Below are 22827 nucleotides of genomic sequence, written 5' to 3'. Positions count from 1 at the left end.
CACCTACCAGTCTGATCCCCAAAACCTACTCCGATTTCTCAGCCAGGTGCAGTCTAGCCCTTACAATATCACTCTGAATTGACAGGTCACATAGCTTCCTTCCGCAACAAATATTTAAGGCCAGAGCTCTGGCAAGATGCCTCTTCAGGCAACAATCAGTTCTGAACCTTAGCAAAACGTATCTGTAGACCAAGCTGCAAGATTCCTTCTCAGAGCTCTTCCAGCCTAGTACATTTGATGGCAGGGGGCAATGACAGATAATAGCAAGTGATCATCTGTCATTGCCTGTGACAGCTCTACACGCAAAATTATCACTGTAGCAATTCTTACAAGCCAGCAGAAGACAAAAAAAAGAAAAAGGGCTGAAGTGTACAATAACAGCTGACCAGCAATAACCCCCTTGACTCCTAAATGCAATCCTCTTAATGCTCATGTGTAATTCCATTCTCTTCACTCCAATCTTCATTCTGTTGAAACAGCCTGGTTAAACTGAGGTTTGTCATTTCCCAGGTGTTACCGAGCTTAAAAGCCTAGTACCTTCTCCCCCCACACACTGCTCTCCTCCTTACATCAAAACACATCACTCCACATTCACAGAAACCCCATGCATATGAACAGCCCATTGGCCAGCCAGATAAAGGTAAAAAATCTTAATATGCAAACAGGAGACAGAGAGGCTCGAAGAGGAAGTCTGTGGCAGGAATCGAATGTCACCTTATTCAGCAAGCCACCAGACCATCCTTTCCCTGACCAGTATGGAGCCTGCCTCTTAAACTGACTAAAATTGTAATAGACATTAATATAGCCTTTTAAGTTTGAGTCTTCAACCAGAAGTGATACTATTTTGACATGAGTCTTGCAGACTATATCTCAAAGAATTAGTCTATGAGCAAAAGCATGTTAATTCATTAATAGTACAATGATATCAACGTACAAACATTCAGAAAACCTAATAATCTATATTCTGAACAAAGCCAAGCCAATTACACAATGTATCTAATGATGTTACAATATTATGCTAATGGTGCAATTTCACCATTTCCAAACCAATTTATTAAGATTTGTGAAGTGCTTTTAATTCCCCTGGAAGATCTTACACTTTGTTGTACCCATATAATTGGCATCTTTTTAGTCTCTGGTGAGTTCACTATCAGCTTATAATGCCCTTATGATTCAGAGATTATCCCCACATCGGTGTCATCACATTGATTAAATTCAAATGTACAAAATTAACACATAGCTCAAACCCATGAGCTCACAGCTTCACCCATCCCAGATACACAGATGCTAAACCCTCATGCTTCCAAACCCTCTTTTGAATGGGGCAGAGTGAGATTGGAATATAAGTCTCTCTAGATACCAATGGATATACTGTATCAGTCAGTCACTCTTACTTTATTTGACAGCCAAACTGAGACATGCTGTTTTCACTCTGAGAAAAGATTCACAAAGGGAAATCCCAAGAGGAGGGACTAATCAGAGCAGGATGTTTAATTTCCATCTCTTATTTTTTCTGTTTACCTCCGATTTAACTAAGCAGCAGAGGACCTGTCAGACACTAGCACGCTATCTGCACTGTAAAGGTTAACCTGAATGCCCAACTCAAGCTCAAAAATGCCAGGAAGTAGATGTAATTACAGATATTGGTCATCTGTGCACAAGTGGCTAGTCCAAGACCACACAAAGTTGCAGAGCTGTGAGCCAAACAGATTTAAGTCCTCGGATAACGATACTGTCTGTGACAGAGAACAGGACACTTTGTGGCCCAGAAACCTTCCTTTTGCTAAGGGACACAGCTCTCTTCTACTGTCACCACATTTCCTCCACGCTGAACACTACTTGTGTTTTCTTATTGTGCAGATATGACAGTGTTAAAGAATATATGCTGCCCCAAATAAATTCCTAGTAGAACAGATGATCGAGTATTTTGAGATCCATCTCTCCACAGACAGGAATTTCACCTTCTCTCATCCTTGACAATCCTCAATCTCCCAGTTAACTCCCCAATCACTTTGCTGCAGTTTTGCAATGCCACTTGCCTGGATTTCAGAGGGAAGAGTTCAACCAGCGAGACAGGGAGCCCTGAAGATTCTGGTCCTACCTTCAACCCACAGAACTCATCCTTCAGTCGCTGATTGATTCCATTTTCCTGTCTAAAATGCCTGTTTATTACACTGGTTTATGACACAGTATTGTTATTAAGTTCAGACTCAGTACCTCAAATCTTTGAAGTCCTCAAATAACAACAGTACCTGAAAGTGATCTACACAGAGATATGAACAAACATTTAAGTCAGAATCCTTTTATGTTACTATCGATACTAAAGAACAATTATTTAAGACTCTGAGCTGAGATTGTTACAGAGCAGCACTTTTGACTTAATGAGTTAAAACAATCACTTCTGTCTCTCATTGTTCTGCTAATATAATACCATAGCAACAAATGAGAAGCTCTGAATTTAAGTGTGACTCTGAACGGAAGTGCATAGTTCCTGTATATACAAACTTTGATCTACTGCAGAATGGTCATCAGCACTCTAATACCCCACATTATAGGCATTTAGCTAAACAGATCACAAAAAGACTGTTCCATTAGCTATCTTCCTTGCACAAATCCAGAGGTTTTGCTCAGTCACAGCCATTCAGCACCAGCATAAGTCTGGAGAATTTGTTTGGATGGCCATGATCTGCCTTCTTGAATATCAGGGAGTTTTTTTTGTTTTTTTCCAGGCTCATATTTTTAATTACCATACTACACAAGTGTTTAAGCACCCTAAATAAGGCATCACAAATGAAAGTGTCAGACAATTATGTTTTTTCTTACTGTAACTACAAGGGTAGACAGTTCTCCCTTAGCATACAAGGGCTATGAAGCCAGAACCATTTATGTTAGTGAAATGTAGGCATACTATGGAGATGAGCATTCAATAAATAAATCTACCAGTCATTCCTTTCTTAGGTAACTTCTCAAAACTTTGCATTATGTCCTGAACACATCAAATACATAAATATATCAGACGTACTTCAACTGACAAGTAGAACGGCTGACCTGACCTCCAGCTTTCTGTATCGTATCTATGCCCTTCCTGCACACCCTTCTGTAGTACTCGATTTCAGTAAAAATACTTATTGGAAGTTCAACGTACATACCAGTGTTTGCAAGATAGGAACCTAAATTTGGATATGCAACACAGATATGCAAAAGATACTGGTGTGAGTTGGCAGCAACAAGATATATCTGCAGTCAGTACACTGAAAATCTACTTTCAGCAGCAGAAAAGCAGTATCATTTTTCAAACTGATCTTCCATATTTCAAAACATGCTGTATGCAAGTCTAATGAGTGAAGCCTTTCACCTCACTCATTTAGTATGTATGACATGACCATGCTCAAGGAGCGCTACTGCAGTATCTCTTGACAGGCTCTTCCTAGCAACTTTCACTGGGAAAGATATCTATAGGTTCCTGTCATGGAACAATGCAAAGTCATATATTTAACCAAGATAGTTTTAGACCATGACTTTTGCAGGTGACATTTGAGATGAACTAATTTACACTGCATACAAGTATTTTAAAGCTAACTCAAAACCACACTACAGCAGGGACATACTTTTCACTTACAGAAAGCAACAGTATCTGAGTTTCTTTGAACTTAAACAAAAAAAAAAAAAAAAAAAGGGTATTGATATACATATACTATTTAAAACAACTGTATTTTGCTGCCAGATAGCAGTTACTTATTAGTCACCTCAGTGAATTCCAGACTATTGTATTATTCCTACCCATCTCATTGCTTTCTGAAGTAATGCTAGTAAAATGCATCCACACCTGAAGACAATGTAATTTTAGGAGAAAAGCCTCAAGCTAGGGAATGGAAAGGCAAGTTCCAGCTATCTTCAAATCCCAGAAGAATCACAGCAACCAGATTTCCCTGGGAAAAAAAAAGAGAGCATACATCATTTTTTCATGATCTAGTCTAATCCTCTGCAGTGGTATGTGAATGCAATGAAGGGGATGACAACTGCAAAAGTCAGACTGGCCCTGGAACAGCACTGTTACTGCCTAACACATGATGTCAGCTTCATTTCACGCATGTTTGGGAACTTTTGTTTAAATATAGCATAGGCTGGTGACAGAGCGAAGATTCTGTTATGGAAGACTGGCTGGCACAAGCACCTGGCAAAGGACTCCAAAACGCACCACTGCAATGGTGGCTGCAGTGGAAAGTGAAAAAAAATAGTTCAGGAAATTCAAAATCTTACCTCCATTTACAAGCGTGCTATTCACATATAATGTGTTCCTATGCTTACTTTAATACTTAACAAGCAAAACTGGGTTGAAGGCAGAGGAAATAAACTTAAGAATTTCAGTGAGATTACAGAATACAGCTATCTTCTATAAATTACTATATTGTTCTGCAAGCTCCTCTAAATACATTTTTCCTGGTCTCAGAGACTGAACTGTTTAAGACAAGTTAAGTAAGTTTCTCCAAAGGTTCTCCCTGCATTTTTTTTTGCCATACTCCTAACTTTCAGGTATGCATGTTCTACTTAACTTTTTTTTTTCCTTTTTTAATTAAATGAGGCCTTTCATACAGCTGTCCTGAGTAGCTAGAATAGAAGATAAAAAGTTGCATTCAGAATTTCATTGCTATTTTAACAGTGGCTTAAATAAGCATCACTTATTACCAGACAGCTGCACCCTACTGATTAGCACTTTTATTATCTCTCTTGTTAAACAAGACTTACTGCTGTTTATCAACCAGAGATAGCCACCTCCCTGGGTAGTAAAGCACCTGTCCAAATTATCCATAGTCCTTTCAAGTGAGACATATTCTACAGTTAAATGATATCATTTATACAGTTTCTACAGCATATTGTGAGCAACAAGACAGCATTCATCTGGGTAAGCACCAATATAGACAGATGAAAGCTAGCTTTCCATATGTAGAACATTAAATAGCTGGTAGCATAGCTGTGCTACGCCAGCTAACTACCCGTGGACTTCTCCAATTGTGAGGCAGCTTTTGTAATCTGGAGCTGCCAGGGTTGTACTGCTAGCCAATTAGTTAATGTGCAACCAGTTTGACGGTGCTTGTACAAGCTGCAGCCTCTGCAGTAGCAAAAGGCTCAGGAAAGCTGTGCAGGCACACTCTGACCTGCCCTGAAATCGGGGATAGCTTCTGCTAATCCTCAGCCCCCATACAGTCAGGTATCTCTTTGGGGATGAAGTACAGGGTAGAATTTCATTTGCCATATTTAACTGCAGCCTTGAAATAGCAATGTTATATATACACCCCTAAAGACAAAATTGTTACTGAGCTAATTGGACAGACGAGTGTTTAACATGCCCTGGAGATTCAGGATTTAAATATGTTCTTCAACCACAAACAGTTCTCCTCGACGACAGTACATCCTGTTCCTCTCTCACAATGCACAGCACATCTTGAATAGAGGCATGTGCCAGTATGAGAAGTCGGACGAAGCCACACTCTAGCAATTCACGCACTGGAAATTACGTTTCCCAGGGAATGAACAAACCCAGAAGACTAAATCCTTCACGTCACAGCCCCACTCCTTCCTCCTAGTGCATGAGGAAGGGCTTGACATCAACAGAGCTACACTGCCATAAGAAGGTGGCAGAGATGAGAACATGTGCCTATTACTGTTTTCTTTTAGTAAGTGAAGGATGGACAGTTACGTCAAGACACCACAATACACTGGAAAACTTGTCTACGTGGAAAAATTAATTAGAACAGCTAATGAAGAATACTCATTTCCTCTGTGTACAGGACTCCTAATACAGAAAAGGCAAAAAAAAAAAAGATGTTTGCCTATTGACAGTAGACACGAACACAAATAAAAAACACACAAGCAAGCTGTCACTTCAACAGATACAGAACCAATCTTCCAAATTTGGGGGATTTAACATCCTATAGAGCTAATTTTTAGTAGCAAAACCTTTGCCTGTAGAGGGGGAGACAGCAGCATGAAACATCAGGAAAGCCTGAAGCCAGGCCACAGACAAGATAATACACGCATCACTGGCAGAAGCTGCCTAGTGACTTTATATGCCTTCTACTCCAGCAGAATATTTGGAGAATGGTGATATAAACAACACTCATACAGTTGAAAGTACTCAAAAATAATAGCAACACAGACACACAGAGTAAACCTAAAGCTCTCAGGACTTGCACTGGGAGGTTGGTTGTACCATTCCAGTACTGGGATAGATAATATATGCTGTTTAATAGCAAGAAAGATGGAAGTGAAAGATGATAATCTGGGAAACAAGCTTAGAGTCTTCTGGCCATATACTTTAACTCCAGATCAAAAGAGAAGGTGGCACTGTGCAGAGCACATTGTTACCAACTGCAAATACTGGCCCAGGGCTTTATCCTTTCTACTCCGTGGGATGCCAACGTCAGGCATGCAGAGCTGCTGTAAAACATGGCCAAGACAGTAGGAGTAAACAAAAGCAGAAGAGGGAAGCAAGGTCAAGTATGCAATAAGAAGCCCTAAAGCAAGTATTAGTGCAAAACTACAAGTGGACATTCATCCCCAGTTATTTGCATTTCAAGAAGTTTTTCTAGTTTCTTAAAAAGAAAATAAAAAACAAACTTTCAAATACATTTATCACAAAACACTTGACTACTACTGGAGTACATACACTCACACAGGGAAGTTAAATAGGATATATTCTGTCTACAAACATGTAAGATCATTATTTTCAGTGCACTCTCTCAAAAAGTTTGAAAAAATAAACAGGAAGCATGTTGGGGGAGATAAAACAGTCTGGACAACAAGCCCTAGAGAGAAACTCCCCGAACTCGCACAGCCACAGCCGAGAATGCAGTCGGACGGGCACTCCAGGAGCTCAGTTATCCCCCCAGTGATCAGCCAAACTGACCTTCTAGAAGCCAGTTTCTGAACTGGGCTAATAATAGGCCAGTCAGCAAATTTAACAGCACATATTCAAGCAAATGTATGTAAAAAGCAATGAAAATGAACACAAGAGACTGTAATTAAGGAGAATGAGAACATGAAGGCTAACTTATAACACCACCACTGTGTTCCTCCACTGCAAGTATTTCTTCTCAGTTAGGAGACACTGTGTACATTAGCATCTTTAACACCAAATTACACATACTGCAGTAGGCTGGAACCATTTTGTACTAATTACATAGTAACAGGCAGTCCCTGCTAACCTACTCATAAAGGACTTCTCCAAATAGACAAACTCAGCACAGGACAGAACGGAAAATGAGCACAAGGAGGTAAAGTTGCCTCTTGCCAAGTTATAGCAAATCATGACAGCAAAAACTAGAACCCAGGTCTTCTGAATGTCTCCTTCATAGGAATGTAACAATACATGTTCAAAGAGACAGCGAGGTTAATGTTCTCACCTACCACGAAATGTTGTCTTAGGACTGTTCTCAGTAACTGAGATAGAAGTGCATGATTTGGGATTTCAGGAAGTTGCTGACATCCCTGAAGTCATTCTCCAGTTTCAAAGTGCTTTGGCTTTGTTGTTTCAGAAACAGCAACACGGACCTACAATGTGGCTTAACCCAAACCTCATTTTCTATTTCTACCTCCTTCACAGTAAGAGAGTTATTTAGAGAGATTAGAGGGAAATGCTGCTCATTAGGAATCTTCTGTGCTTGATGCAGTATCATTTCCCTAATGGGCCTTGAACAATTTCCATGTTTTGAAAGCAGAGAGATTTCCTTTTAAAAATAAAATCGGTAGTCTGATGGGAAGCTGACCTCCATGAAATATTTCCTTCAATTTTCATTTTCTGCGGCAATCTCCTATTGCTCTCCCAGTCGTCTTTTATTCCACTTGCATGCTGATTTTAAGTGACTGAAGAACCATCATCTGTGACTTCTACATGGCTGAGTTTTTGCTTGGCTGATGCCCCTATTGCATTAACTGTCGAGCTAGAAATTTGCCCCACTTCAGTATACAGTAAGTTCTTCGCCCCTCAGAAGATCTATGTAGTAGACAAGGCAAGCAAGGAAGCGCAGCTCTTAACTGGAAAGGCACTGTCACACAGTTTCCACTGTGAAAGCATCAGTACCAGTGTGAGCTTCTATATTGTTTCTTTAAAGGAACTATCTAGGAGTTCAGGTATAAAGACAGAGGTGAGGGGTTATTTCTGCATTGAAGAGAGCACATCATGCAAGTGAACCTTCTGGGATTACCATGCTGGCTGCTACCAGAGCCAGCAGCTCAACCTTTTAACGCTTCACTCAGCTGCTTCCAGCTGGAGTCAGTGCCCCCAGTCTGAGAAGTGCTGTTACAGATTAATTAGCCCATCTACTTTCAGTAAGCTGGCTTTTGTGCTGTTTATCATATATCTTCCTCTTCACAAGAGGAAAAAACTCGCCTCTAAGATCTCACTTCTGATTTATATACTACTCAGCCTAATGGTTACAATAGTCTTGTAGTAAGCAGCTGCATCCTTGAAGAGATTTTCTTCCAGCCCTTCCCATTAGAAATGGGACAGACTCGCAGCTTTGGAAGGCAGTATTTCTGGGTCATTCTTCATCCAAAGATTTGCAGCTAGTTCAAACAGTGACATTGCCGACCAAATTTCTAATGCCACTCGGGCTCCTCCTAACATTGCATCTCAAAGTCCTTTATGGATCAAGACTGCAGACTCAGGTAAAGGCCTAGATATTTGATGTGCTGCCATTGTTATTTTACTAGGTATTTTGGGTTCACTTCTAATTTTCAGTTTCATTTAGAAGTCTCAGATCACTACAACTCCTTGCCCTAGGGGACTCCTCACCCAAATTCCAGTGAAAACTAGGAACAGTTTTCACACATGTCCAGCACATAATTTATTTGTTCTGAGAAAGGGATTCCAGTCCAATTATACCTAACTGTACTAGCGTCACCTGCTCAAGACCTCCTCCACCCGCAAGAGGGTGAGGCCCCTCTCTGCCTCTAAGTTTCCAAGTGCAGTATAACCAGTGACACCCGCCCTCATGAACTGATGGTAATTAATCTGTAGCTCCCTGGTCAGTTCACACAAGCAGTAAATGATAAAGGAATAGTGAGCCACATGGAGTCAGTCTTGAGCAACGTCATTCATGGAATGAAAGCTGCTACACATGCAAAATTATTATGCCTAAATCATTCTCAAGTCAGTGCTGTAACTTTTTACAGAGAAATCACAGGAACTGAAATAAACATTATGCCCCTTTCCCAGTTTCTCTAATCTCAGATACAGCTGATCATATTAAAAGTTGCTTTGGCAGTCACGAATTTTCCTGAAGTGTGCAACAGCCAACACAGTCCCATTCTGCACAGCGCAGCTGTGACCATATTGCTTGAGGCAGAAGTAAACATAACACTGTTCTTCAACAGGGAATGGACAGGGCTACTAACAGTCTCTCCCTGTCCTCCCCCCACCCCAACCCAAGCAATACACATGCATCTAAACATAGCAGAGTCCAAACTTCCTCTAGAAATTTAACTTCTCTTTCAGTGGAAAAAGATTATTATCCCAAATCACAGCAGTCCTTCTGATAAGAAGCCGAAAAGATAGTTGGGATTATTTCTGTTGATGCCAATTTGACACTAGAGAATGAGGATGAAGATTATACATAATATTTTCACAGTAGTTGATGAAGCAGCCCCACAGCTACTAGAGTACTGAGAGCACTAATCACCCAATACAGATTTCACTCCCTACAAACCAAGAAACATTCCATGACAGCCTAGATGTGCACGTCTCGCTCAGTGCCGGCCCGGCAGGCTGCCAGCGTGGTACGGGGATCTAAGTCCTCCTGACTCCTGTGGCACTGGGCTCTGCCACTAGAGCAAAAGGCAAATCTATCTGTACAACAGGAACTGCGTGATAGAGGCCCATGTACCAAAATCTATTATCACACAGTATTAACAGCAAGGCATGTTAACTGAAATGCTAAGGCTGCTGAACAAATGAGGAAAAAGAGCAAGTTTTTCATTCTACATATTAAAATAATCACTTATTTGGTGAGATACACATCACCCTCTCTCATTCAATGTCACTTATAATCTCAGTTTTTCAAAGGGTTTGGTTATTTCTCGCCTCTTCTGTATGCAAGGAAAAGTCTGAATGCATGTTTAATGATGCACTTTTTGGATATTCTCAGCAGTGAGATGCATCACTGAGTAACCTTGCTCTTGAATAAATTAAGCCAAACAGTTGGGTTTTGGAGCAGGTATTTTTAAACCTAGTAGTATTAAATATTAAATTCTTCTCATTAATTTATTAAGCATGGTTTAAATATTGATATATAAACTTCAGCCTTTATTATTTGCTTGTCAAAGGCACTGTAAAACCTATAAAGATGTAATGAAAAGATCTTTGACCTGCAGGCCAGTACAAATATTGACCCAACTGCTTTAAAGCCCAGATTCAAAATGGACACAAAGAACTCTTAAATAACGCAGCCAAAATCCCCAGCAGCTGGAAAAAGGCCACATCATCTTTTCTTTGAAAGAAGGCAATGGGAGTGACTTAGGATTTACAAACATGCTGATGCCGAGCCTAACCCTACAGAACCCTATATACTGCAGGCACTAGCTGGGGCTCCACTTCACACCTTTTGTCACTGCTTTGGGGTGGGTTTTCAAGTCCAGAGAAACTCACCATCACCTCAGAACGTAAGAGGAGAAAGGACTTCTCAGCTCAGAAAAATCTGTCTCCTCTCTATGATAAGGAACCACATCACACAGTCTTATAAAACAAGAAAGCTCTGGCTCAAGGCACAGAATTTGTTACAGCCTCTCATAGGTAACAGCGTGGCTGAGCTACAGCATTTTACTGCCAGTCACGCCAGTGAGGTTTACACACAAAATCCCAGGCCTACCCCTTTAAATGGAGAGTCTACCACTCCTCCTCTTCTCAGAAGCTGCAAAATTTTCTTTACTAAAAAAACTAGGTCCAGGTACAGACCGAGTCCCTCTATCTTCAGATGCTCCCTGCCTTCACCTGAGCAGCCAGAGCCGGGGGAAGCTGTCTGTAGGGATGCCTGCATCGCTGTGGGCTCTTCGCCCCACCTGCCCCTGGGAGTAGGGACAGGCTGGAGCTCGCAGCTCCGCAGCGGGCGCTCCTGCCTCTAACCCACCCGGCGTCGGCGGAGATCTTGAGCCGTACGTCCTCTCCTCAGAGTGGGGGGGTAAGCATCTCCTCGCCACTTAACAGCAGTTCCTCAGCACAGACTTCCTTGGATCAGCATCTGTTTACAACAGCATTTCTCTGGAAGATGGATTAGCAGGCACTGCTCAGTGCCCAGCACGGGGTTCCTATGTTTAGTTGCATGACACACGCTGTCAGACAGCTGATCCCTTTCCGCAGTACCGAGGGGACCGAGTCCTCATCCTTGATATTTTCAGTGCTGTTACCTAGCTTCCTATTTTAAAAATAAGAACTAAATTCCTACGTGCTAGTGAGGCAAGTCATACAATCCCCTTAGACATTCAGAGACTTGAATGCCTCCACCTTAAAAGCAGCTGTTTTGCTCCCTTTACTCCTTTTCTTATGCAGTGTCAGAACTGCCCTGAGCCCGTGGCTAATTGCCTTGCTCTAAGGTCCATTAGACTCTACGGTTTGGCTTCCAGTTAAAAGATGCAGGAATAATCAGGCACAAACCGACCACCAATACATGTTTCTTCTCTTACTTTGCCTCTGCATTTGGTGTAGTTATAGACAGAAATCACATTCCCTCTCTGGTTTTGTTTTGCTAGGTTAAACACACCGAACGCTTCTAGCCTCATCTCCTGAGAAAATGCTTTCTACTATTACTCAGTTTTCTCCTAGACTTTCTTCTCACCTGGTCCAGTCTCAATTTATCTTTCCTGAACACTGGTGACTAGAACAATAAAAGAAAGTAATTCCTAACAAGGAATTGAGATATGTTTTATTCAGCTCAAAAATACTATACTGCAACAAACATTGTCTGGTTTTGCTATAGCTAAGAAACATTACTGAAATAGTAAGATATCTAACAGATGCTAGTTTGTCACCTTATTTTAACCCACGTAGACAATCATTCAAGTAATAATATGAAATCAGTCAGCATTCCATATACAGATGAAACAAATATTCCAGAGCCTTCATCAACAAAAGATTTTCATAATAAAAGACAATTAAAAATCAGAAAGCTGTCCTGCCGTCTGTATAAAACAAAGGTTTTAACTTTGCTTGATATATACAATACAATATACAATAAGGCATAGCAAAATGCTACATACAACTTAATTTAGGACGACTGTCTTTACTGATGACAGCAAAATATACTTCAATATGCAAGCATAAGTATCAAATTGCAGGATACCAAATTCTGATTTTCAAATTGTAAGATTAGGGTTTAAATGAACTTGCTTAAAGGCTTTCAAAGCAAATATGAACACCTTACAATAGGCAGCAAAAGTAAACGCAGCATATTTAAAAAAGGAAAAATGGCATATGATCAGAAGAACTTGTAGGTAATTTCATTCTGTGCTACTTTTTACTCTGCTAATCAAGTCACTGAAACAGAAGCGGGGACAACCACTTTTACTTTCTAATATGGTTCCTGTTAAAGTCCAAAAAGCAGTCGTGCCAGACCTGGGCACCCGGCAGGACATACCTGAGCCAGTCCAAACGTGGTTAAATCATCGAATCATACACTGTCACAAAGAAACAAGCAAGACTCATGGATATTTACTTTGCACTGAAGGAGTCTTGAGCAACTAGCTAGCGTTTGCTTTGCCTACGATTTGTCATACAGCCACTCTGCGGCCAAACAGGCTTTTGGGGGTTTTGGAAGGTTTTTGTCTCTTCTACCTGCCTTCTGTCTCCAAATCCAGCTGCTGCCCTTAGAAGTGTGTGCCATGGAAGCTGGCTTTCCTAAACCTGGCTGCCACCAGCATCTCAACACCTCAGGAATGCCCATCCTTGCAGTTTTCCATATGAGGAATTATATAGGTAGAACAGACTCTCACCTGGCTCAAACTCAGTATCATTTTTATTAGAAGCATATGGAAGGAGGAGTGACTGATCGGAAGCTGCTACGTCCAGATGGCCACTACGTCATTGCACGTGTTCCAGGTTGGGAGGGTTGTGCAAACCTAGATGTTCACTCTCATTTTAGCAAACATTGATCATGCTGAATGGTATAGACAAACTGACTGGCTTCACATACTGCAAAGAAATAAAAACAGACTAACCAGGAAAAAGTAAAAAATAACAAATACAGGGAAAAAAAGGAAATGCTAAGATCTCATTCATCCTGGTATTCATATACCTGAAGAGCAGCATGCATCTTCAGGAACTTAGAGCTCTGAGTGCATGAGGAACAATCCAAAGGATGGTCCAAATACACTCCTGGACACCAAATTCTTCCCTTCCTTTTCTATTTGTTTTTTGTTGCAAAGAGATGTACAAATGAGAAAGAAAGACAATGTAAGCAGCAGCTCACTCACACAAAAAATTGGTTGTGGCTCTGGAGCTTTCTCTACCAGCCCCCTAAACTAAATAAAAATCTAATACAAGGGGAATAATTTTTATGTAGTGATTCATGTAATTTTTTGATAACCTTTCCTACATGGCAACAACAAACAGACTCCTGAGCCAGATTCCTGACCTGAAAGTCTTATTCAGGTTTGTAATTTACTGCTTCTCAGAGTGACTAGCAAGACTGGCCAGAAAAATGGCTGCTACGCATGCCTCTGCACCCATATGCGGGGATCACTCAAGAAAACTTGTCTGATCAATGGTGCTGGCAGGCAGGCAGGCTTCTCCCAAGAATTGCTGCACTATATAAATCATTTTGTTTGCACTCAGAAAATAACAAGCCCTCATTATGACAACAGCAAGATGCTTAAATAATAATCAGCTTTTTTCAAAAAAAAAAAAAAAAAAGAAAAAGAAAACAATTGCAAAGAGGCTGCATTTTCCTGATATTTCTTCAAGTAGCTCCACTGCCATTAAAAGATCATTGTTTACACAAAGGAAATTACGAGAATTTCCTATATAACCTTCTTTTCTTTTAATATGTCAATAATTTAACAATAAACATGAATCCAAACATTCTCTGCAAAATCAGAAAGTTGCATTTCCTCCCTGTTCTACTGGGGTGCTGATAGTGCAAAGAAATATTTTAATTTCTTTAAACAGACCATTAGGATGGTGTTTGGAAACAAGCTTTACTTAGTTGTCATGAATTATTAACCAGACAAATGTCTTTTCTGTTGCCCTTTACAAAGGCTTGATTTGCAAGTTTAAAAATCTAACTGTCACTTAGGTCTATTGTACAAATACCCAGCATTTTTTTAAAAACTGCTCTGGGCATTATAAATACTTTTTTTCATGAATATGGGAACAAGAACTCTATATTTAGCTATTCTTCACAGAACTGCTTCAAGACATTGTTTTTACAGACAACAGTAGGAAACTGAAGGAGGTCTTAGTGCCAAACAAATTAGAAGTGAAAAAAAAACCTCTCTAATCAACTCTGTTTTCCCATTTATTATTAAAAAGTTCTCTGTTATTTTTCAACTTATACCATTGGTTTATGCAAGGGGGAAAACAACAGAAGACTTTGCACTGTGTTCTGGATTAGCTACTTGGTGTAAGTCAGTAATAAATTTCTAACGGGATTCAAAGCTTCGCTTCTTTGAGCAGTAATTTAACAACTGTAGGCTGGCAACAGATGAACACCCTATTAACCAGCACCACCTTGTACAAGAACAGCCAGAATAAGACAGGATTTTTATTGCAACTCCATGATATGATTTTCAAACACACTGAGTCAAAACTGCACTCCACCTCTTGTAAAAATCAGACTCAGGAAGGAAGACAAATAAGATCTAACATTACAGCAGACAGCCTGCAGAGTCTACACATTCAATGGGTGCTGCCTCCTTGGGTAATTTTTGCATTGTTATCTATACATAAAATCAGTAGGAACTTATGAAAAAGAGCTGCTGAATTGTTAAACCGAGTTCCCATAGCCAGGATACTACAACTGTGTGTTTAATCATTTTGGCATATACTCCAACACAACACTAAAGCTAGAACACTATCAAGTTCTAATACTTTCTTAATTGGACAACAGGTACAAGCACTTATTTCATGAGAAACACTTGAGAATTAATCTATAAAGAAAAGAGGGAACCCATACAATTCCTAGCTTTAATACAGTATTTTGCTATAACAACAAATATTTGCAACAATAGTTTGCTACTATTTGATACGTGAAACAAACTGCACCCAATTGCTCAGGGCACTGCTCTTCCTTCACCCTAGTGCAACCCCAGCTCCCAACAGCTGGAAACATGACAGTGCTGTTGTCAAGAGGTGACATCAATGTGAAACTGGAGTAACGCAGTGGTAAATCAGGCAGTGAGCTTTCCCAGCAGCTCCCGAGCCATAGAAGTGATCTAAGCATACAAGAATGTTTTTAAAAGAAAGTAAGTATCCAACGAGGATTAGTAAGAATTTAGTGACATTGCCCATTAGGCACAGCCCGGGAGCACGTGGCAATTCAAGAGGACAAATCCAAAGGGAGCTGAGATGTGGGAGTTCTGGGTCTGCCGTGCACCAGACCCAAAGTCTTTAGTGCACGGAAGGCAGAACAAAGAAAACACAAGTCAACTAGGAGCCAAAATGCCATCCCAAATTGAACGCTGCTTGTAAACCAGAACAATTCTATAACTCACTAGGCATCAACAGATTGTTTTCAAGGCTGGGAAGCATCAAAGTACTGGAAAACTGCAGACTTACTTGTCTTCTCTCTGTGTTTTGTGCACCAGACACGAGCATGGGCCTATTATATTTGTTCCCTAGGGGCAGAGGAACTTACGCAGATGCAATCCTTCTGTCTGCTATGCCAGAATCAGCAAGCAAAGCCTCCTGACTACTGCCTTTCACACCAGCTAAAATAGAACCATTCTATGCAGGAGTCTTTTCTCTTACCTTATTTTGATCCGTCCAGTAAAAGAAAAATCCCTGTGGATCTGTTCTGAGTATGATTGGAGTCACAACAGTGGAGTCCTGACAAGAAGAAAAATAAGAACATGTCAACACATAGAACAGGTAATTATGCACTAGCTACCATGCCACTCACGTTAAACTGTGATGTCTAGAAGCCACCCTTAAGATATCACTAGTAATATGTCACTAAAATAAATTAGTATCACAGCCCTAATCTCAATTTCTCTGACATAATATATTTCTGTTACTGAGAAGACAACACTAAACTCCAGACTTGTTAACACATGGAGTTATTCCAAAAAAGCAGGAAGTGGATAAAGATAAACAGACACAAGACACTTACAGTCAAACTAGAGTCCATGTAGCAAAGTAATTAGAAGTCCACTGCCCACCTTAATCCAAATTAATCTTCAGATATAGACAAGAGCTAAATGCCTGTATAACCCTTAATTACCACATAAAGACTATAATTTGCCAAGAAAGCCTAAAATAATACCTATTACAATGGAGTAAGACCTCTGTCAATTACTTTACACTACGATCTGTTCTATTTTTTCCACTACCAAGTATAAAGATTTTAGAGTGTGTATATATATACACACACACACAAATCCTCCTCAATTCCCTCCACTACCAAGAAAAAAAAATTTTTTAAACCTTCTGTGATAACATCCATAGCTCAGACCATTTCAAAACAAGCACATTTGTCAGTACTAGAACTACAGAGGCCTGGTTTCCTGTATACTCATGTCTTCAGACTGACAACTTGCACATGACTGTAGAGATACAAGCTCTACTGAGCCTTTCCCAAGGTGGGTGTTCATTACATCTCTCAGCCACCAGGATTCCCTGGTGCCTAACAATAATTGAAATCGGTGCAGCCTGGCCCTAATAGAATTCCTCTTCTCTTTCCTCTGCTATTTTTCATGACATCTGCAAGATCTTAAGCGTCTTCAGATCTCTGCCTTTTTGCTAACTTTGATTAAAAAGTTCAGGAGCGAGCCCAGAAAGGAAGGCAGTGACAGGCAGGCAGAAAAAATGCTTAAGCTTTATCTCCACAGGAAATAAGACTAAATATTCATCCTCAAAGAGGATGGATATTTCTGTTAAAGCGTTACAGGTATTTTAGAGCTTTAAAACTCACCTCTTTTCAAAGCAACATTATGCAAGATCATTTTACATTTCTTTGAAGGAAAAAAGGCTCTAATTGATCCAAATTAAAGTCAAATGTATTTAACTTTTTTTTAAAACTGCAAGTTAAATTATTGGAGGTGATATTATCATAAATGAATAAAAACTTATACAAATGCTGCTTCTGAAACAGAAAGATAACACTTGTCTATGCTACACTGCCAGGACAGTCCTTCACTGTTTGATGAGTCCTTACTAGGTGCTCCATCATGAAGTTGAACTATTCCCAGTTTATAGCTGAAAAAACATGATGCGAAGAAGCTAAGTAATTAGTTCAGCACCAGTCAGAAGTCTATGGTGGAACAAGCAGAGGAAGAAAACAAAGCATGAAGCATGTTTTTAATCTTACCACGAGCAGAAATACAAATAAAAGAGCAAGTTCTTACACTAAAAAGAAATACTAAATCAAGTAAGTGTCTAGCTCTTTACAACTGGAGGAATTGGGTAGTGCATTGACTGTGCCACGGGTGTATGGCACCCAAACAGAGCTAGTTCACCACTCCACAAAGCGCCACTGACCCTTCTTTTCCTCATTGCAAGAGAACAGTCCTGTACGCACTGCTATTAACAGATTTTTTTAAACATAGTCTGTACCACCCATACTTTTTGCTTCTTTCTATTTTCCCACAGTTTCTAGTGTCTTGTACACCTGAGAGTTGGGTACTGTTTGAGTGCAAGAGCAAATTTGTTTTAGAAAAATGCATCAGTCCCTGAAGAGGTGTTGAATAGCTGTCAATATCCATAAGCTCCTAGAAAAGCATTCTTAAATCTCTGCCATTCAAAAAAAAAAAAGGGGGGGGGGGGGAATAAAACCCCCAAATACTGCTCTGGTGATTTGAACTCTCCACAAAACAAGAATAAAAAAAATTTACATGTTTATATGTACATACATTTATATAAAACACTCTAAATGTTCTTCTGTCTTGGTATGAGATAACTTTTTAGAGGGGACAGGGAAGAGCAAAGGAAGTGATGGGAAACAGGCATGAAGAAATTATGCCTAAGATTAAGCAGCTGATTTGGAAGATTAACTAGCAAAACTTAACTAAACTCAAAAACACAGATAAATCCAAATAGTTTATGACACTCAGCTGCCAAAAAAAAAAAAAAAAAAAAAAAAAAAAAAAAAAAAACACCACACCACTTTTCTAGATGTGGGTTTTAAGATGTTGACTATAACCAGATTTAAAAACGCAGGGAGTATGTGAGATAGCCTCCAGTGTCTATCAAACAACAAAAGGGAATCCTTATCATGACAAGGGATAAGGATCCCCCATGCTACAGGAAGATTTTTGTGTTTAAGAAAAGTGAATTTAGAATTTGTGCATTATCTCCTTACTTTTAAATCCCATGTAACCATCACCTTGAAGCACTGTCATATTTCCATGCTTGTTTTCCAAACTAAATGTACTATACTTGGTATCAGAGCAGTGTAACTACCATGGTGACGAACACTATATCCCCGCTCTGTGATACAAACACAGGATCAAAGAACTAATTCTTGTGAGACTTCCTGCATAATCTTAGGAACTCCTCCGCCCAGTTAACAGCAGCAACAAAAGTCACGTGGATAATGTTTTATATAGTCCAAAAGCTAAATATAACTTGTAGAAGTCCCTCCCCACCAAAAGCCAGAATCCTTATCTTTGGGTGTAGAAGAAGGGAAATAAACTTCCTTCATCACCTCTACAAGCAACTCTTTCTGCTCCGCAGGGACGGAGAGCCCTCTGCCACACAGGCTAGCTCCGCTGCTTTTGTACTGCTTCGCAATCACAATTGCAGAGGTAGGTAACAACCACCAAAAAGATGCACAAAAACCGTTTTTACAATTTACATTCAAGAAAAAGTGAATCAAGGCTCTGAATCAGAAATTTGTTTCAAACGACAGATGCCTGGCTCATTTACAGAAATTGCTGTACTGTATAGAAAACTGGTTTATTACCCAGAACAAGCGTTTGTGTCAGTCATAAGGCCAAGAATTTGATTTCCTCACCCAAGGAGCTGACCAGCTCATCACACCCCTGAACAGTCAGCAACCATACACACCTTTGAAGATAACAGTAACAGGGCACAAGGGATTAGAGCTACCTCTCAGCTCTGTCTCTTCTAGCTGAAGAAGTTAAATATAGCTCTGTAAAGGGAAAGAAGAAACCCAGTACTCAATGGTTAAAAAAAAATATTAAAAACAAAAAAATATTTTTTAAAAAAAGAAATCTCAACTCGGTGTGTTCTAACCAGAGATTTTCAGAGACAGACTTCTGAAACAGCTCAACTCCTATCAACACAGCTAAGTGAATTAGCAAGATTTCATCAAGACTCAAAATCTGAGTTGGGTGGGTGTTGTGTATTTCCAAAGCTGACAGATTTGGAAATCAACACCAATTTAGGTGACTTATGTGGGCTTAACTCTTCTGATTATCTGGCTACCAGCAAACAAACCAAGCAACCCTTTGAGTAGGAGCCCCTAGATTCCTGCAATGTTTCCAAGAATTTAATCGGTGGACAAGGAAGAGGAGGAGGTCAAGGCAAAGGTCACGTGTGATCAGAAATGGAAGAGAAGGAACAAAATCAGTCGCAGTCAGCGATGCAAATGATTGCAAGCTGTCAGGTTTTCCAAATGCCAACCATGGGTGCTTCTGCTAGCCAGTGGCTTGGCTTCTGGCAAACTGTCATCACAAATTCCTTTAATAGGAAGATTTAGAGTGGCCTTAACCTGGTAGTGCCAGCGAGCTGCATATAACACCAGTCTGAATGGAAGGGAATAATTTTTTTAAAGGGCTTTTAATTTGACCTTCAAAAGCCTCCTGCCTTTTTATTTATTGACATAGTGCCAGATCTCCACTTTCATCCAGTTTCACAGCCCCAAATGAGTAATGTGGTTGTTCTATACTTACTCCATTAAGTTGGTTCCTAATTGGCTGCATAACCTCAGATCCTGCATTAGCAATATTCTTTATTTTGTACTTTCAAACAGAGAGGTTTTTCAAATTCATGCTCACAAAGCACCATTAAAAACTTTGGGATACTTGCCTCCAAGGCACAGCAGAACACGGGCATAGAAGACCAAAGGACAAGTCCAGGCTGAAGTACCTGGCAGACAGCTGTTCCCAGGTTTAATCGCAGGTATGGATCCCCTAGACCCACGTCCAACATTAACTAGCAAAAAGTGACACCTTCATTTTAATATTCCTGACCAATAAAGACTATTACATAAAGCCAAACAACGAAGCGGCTGGAAACCCGGGGTTAGTTCCTCTCGGACCACCCGCCCACGTTTCCCACTCCTCGGGGCCCAGCCGGGAAGGACAGAGCCTGCGGCCCCGCTCCCAGCCCTCGCAGGGAAGGGTTCAAGACGCGAGGCCAGAAAGGAAGGCTGCCCGAGGGCGCGCCAGCCCGCAGCTCGCGGCCTGCGCTTTGGCCCGTCTTCCCTGGCTCCCTGCCCTCGATCTACGCTCGATGCACGAAGTTAGCAAAGGCGTACCCCGCGGCCGCTGCGTTTTGTGCCAGGCGGAGTTCAGCACGAGAACTCTCAAAGAATGTCATAGATCGGGATCAGACTGGAGACAAAGCACACAAACAAAGCCTTTTCTTCCACGTGCAGTTAAGTCCGAAACGGCTGCTACGGTTTCCAGATCAGAAGCCAAGGGCTATAGGAAAGGGAGAGGTGGACCACAGTTTCAGGGATAAGCAAAATACAAGCATTTAAATCCTGCTCCTAGCAGCTTTGCCTCCCTGAATCTCCCCTCCAACTCATTTCACTGGAATATACTTCAACAAAGTAGTTCTGCCATCAGAATAGCTGTGATGCAAATACTGGGCCAATCATGCCATAAATGAGAAGCTTGTAGTGAATCCTACAAGTATAAATATGAGAATCAAGTTGTACTCGCACCCTACCTACTATAAGATCATGACTGATGACTGTCTGTGTTTTAATAAGCCATATGAATACTGATGTTTCTTAAAAATATAGTCAATTTTCCAATCAACAGGATGAAAAAAAATTAAATCAAAGAAGCTAAAAAAATTCTAAAATGCTTTCAATTTTAAAGATGTTTAAACTTCAGAGAAAAATTTTTATAAAGTATTGCTTTTAAAAGTTGTAAAATTAAGAATTTCTAAAAATGTTTTGAAAAAATAAAGGAAATTAGATTTTAAAAATGATTTAGAAGAACTCTTAAAATTTAAATGTTTGATTTTTTAAAAGTGAGAATTAAAAGGTTTAATTTTTTCAAAAAACTTCTGAACATTAAAAATTTAACAGTTTAGAGAAATTTTAAAAATTTAGAAATAAAAAGTGTAAAGTGGAAAAAGTTAAGAATTTAAGAACATTTTAGAAAAAATAAGTTTAAAAAAAATAAAATTAAAATTTTAAAAGTTAAAAATATAAAAATAAACTAAAAGAATCAGACCATCCTTTGGCTTTTTACTACAGATAGGACTTGTGACACTGGCTTATTAAGCTAGACATTGCTTGAAATGCTTTGAAATTTTTTACATCATTAACTTGAAACTGCCTCTGGAAAATTTCTACCAGAGCACTTGCAAACATAAAGCTAAGAAATACAGGTTGTTTCCACTAGAGGCACAATATTCTGCAACTTCTTTCATTTTGGTGAAAGGGCTTGAAGTTCGGTTCAGCAAGGTGCAAGGCTGCGGGGCGGGCGGGGGGCGAGGAGGATGGATGTCCCCCCCAGGATGGGTTTTGCCACTCCACAAACTGGAGGAGAGGCCTGTAGGCGTCTTTCCTTTGGGGGAGAAGGAGGGCAGGGGAGCGATGGGGTGCACAGAGGAGAGCAAAGGAGAAAGGCAGCCAGACCAGGACAGCAGACTCCCAGCTTGCACACGCTGAGCAGCTACAGGGGCTGCTAAATTCCGTCCTGCCCTGGGCACACGCAGGCTGGAGCTAAGCAGCGTTACCCAAGCAATCACCGCTGGGATCGTTACGGCTGCACTCAGAGAGGGAGAGGCCATCACTGCCCCGGTTTTGCAGTGAACCCCTGAAACAATCGAGAAGAATAAATAATTCATGGCAGCTGGCAGAAGAACCAGGTCTGCTTCCTAAAGGAACAGGTTTCACAAAGAAAACACTGGGGAAGGCAAAATGAGCCCTGGAGCTTGGAAGTAGGACTGGAAATTCAAACTGGAATCGAGTAGGAGTGGGGCAGGACACTGGTATAAATTAAAACCAGGGCCTGTAAACCGAAATCCCACCTGTTCAGTAAGAATATAAGGGGGGGGAGGATTCTTCACTGTGAGAGCGATTAGGCACTGGAACAGCCCAGAGAGGCTGTGCAGCCTCAGTCCTCGGAGCAACCTGATCTAACTGGGCTCGCTCTGCTCGGACGAGGGGCCCCCGGAGCCTTCCCTCCGCCCCAATTCCCCTATGATTCAATGACAAGGGAATGGGCTGGGAAACTCGAGCAGGGGAATTTGGGGTTCCTCACAGCCCTCTCAAATCCACAGGCAAAGTGACTGCCTGAGCCACACAAGTCATCCCCCAGCTCAAGCAGTATGAATCTGTGCAGTAAAGTACAGGGAAAGCAGAGCAGAGGCTGCAATTTTGTTGATGACACAGGTAGTCACTCTGGTAATCAAAGACTAACTTCCTGCAGGTTTAAAAGCACCAACTTGAACACAATTTGTTTCTCAGAAGCCCCCTC

The 22827-nt window shown here is 40.6% G+C and overlaps 1 protein-coding gene across 2 annotated transcripts in view; it reads right to left on the bottom strand.

The window, feature by feature from the left end:
• Window positions 1-22827, bottom strand: part of PLCB1 (phospholipase C beta 1) — a 425476-nt gene that overhangs the window by 396942 nt on the left and 5707 nt on the right. For both annotated transcript variants that reach the window (XM_062571529.1, XM_062571530.1), the window contains exon 2: window positions 15956-16033. In XM_062571529.1, coding sequence (XP_062427513.1) covers window positions 15956-16033 — 78 coding nt within the window. The remainder of the gene's footprint in view (window positions 1-15955; window positions 16034-22827) is intronic.

The sequence above is a fragment of the Rhea pennata genome, chromosome 3, assembly GCF_028389875.1.
Source record: "Rhea pennata isolate bPtePen1 chromosome 3, bPtePen1.pri, whole genome shotgun sequence".
Classification (NCBI taxonomy): domain Eukaryota; kingdom Metazoa; phylum Chordata; class Aves; order Rheiformes; family Rheidae; genus Rhea; species Rhea pennata.
The sequence above is the reverse complement of the archived record's forward strand: the minus strand, read 5'-3'. Positions and strand labels throughout refer to the sequence as shown.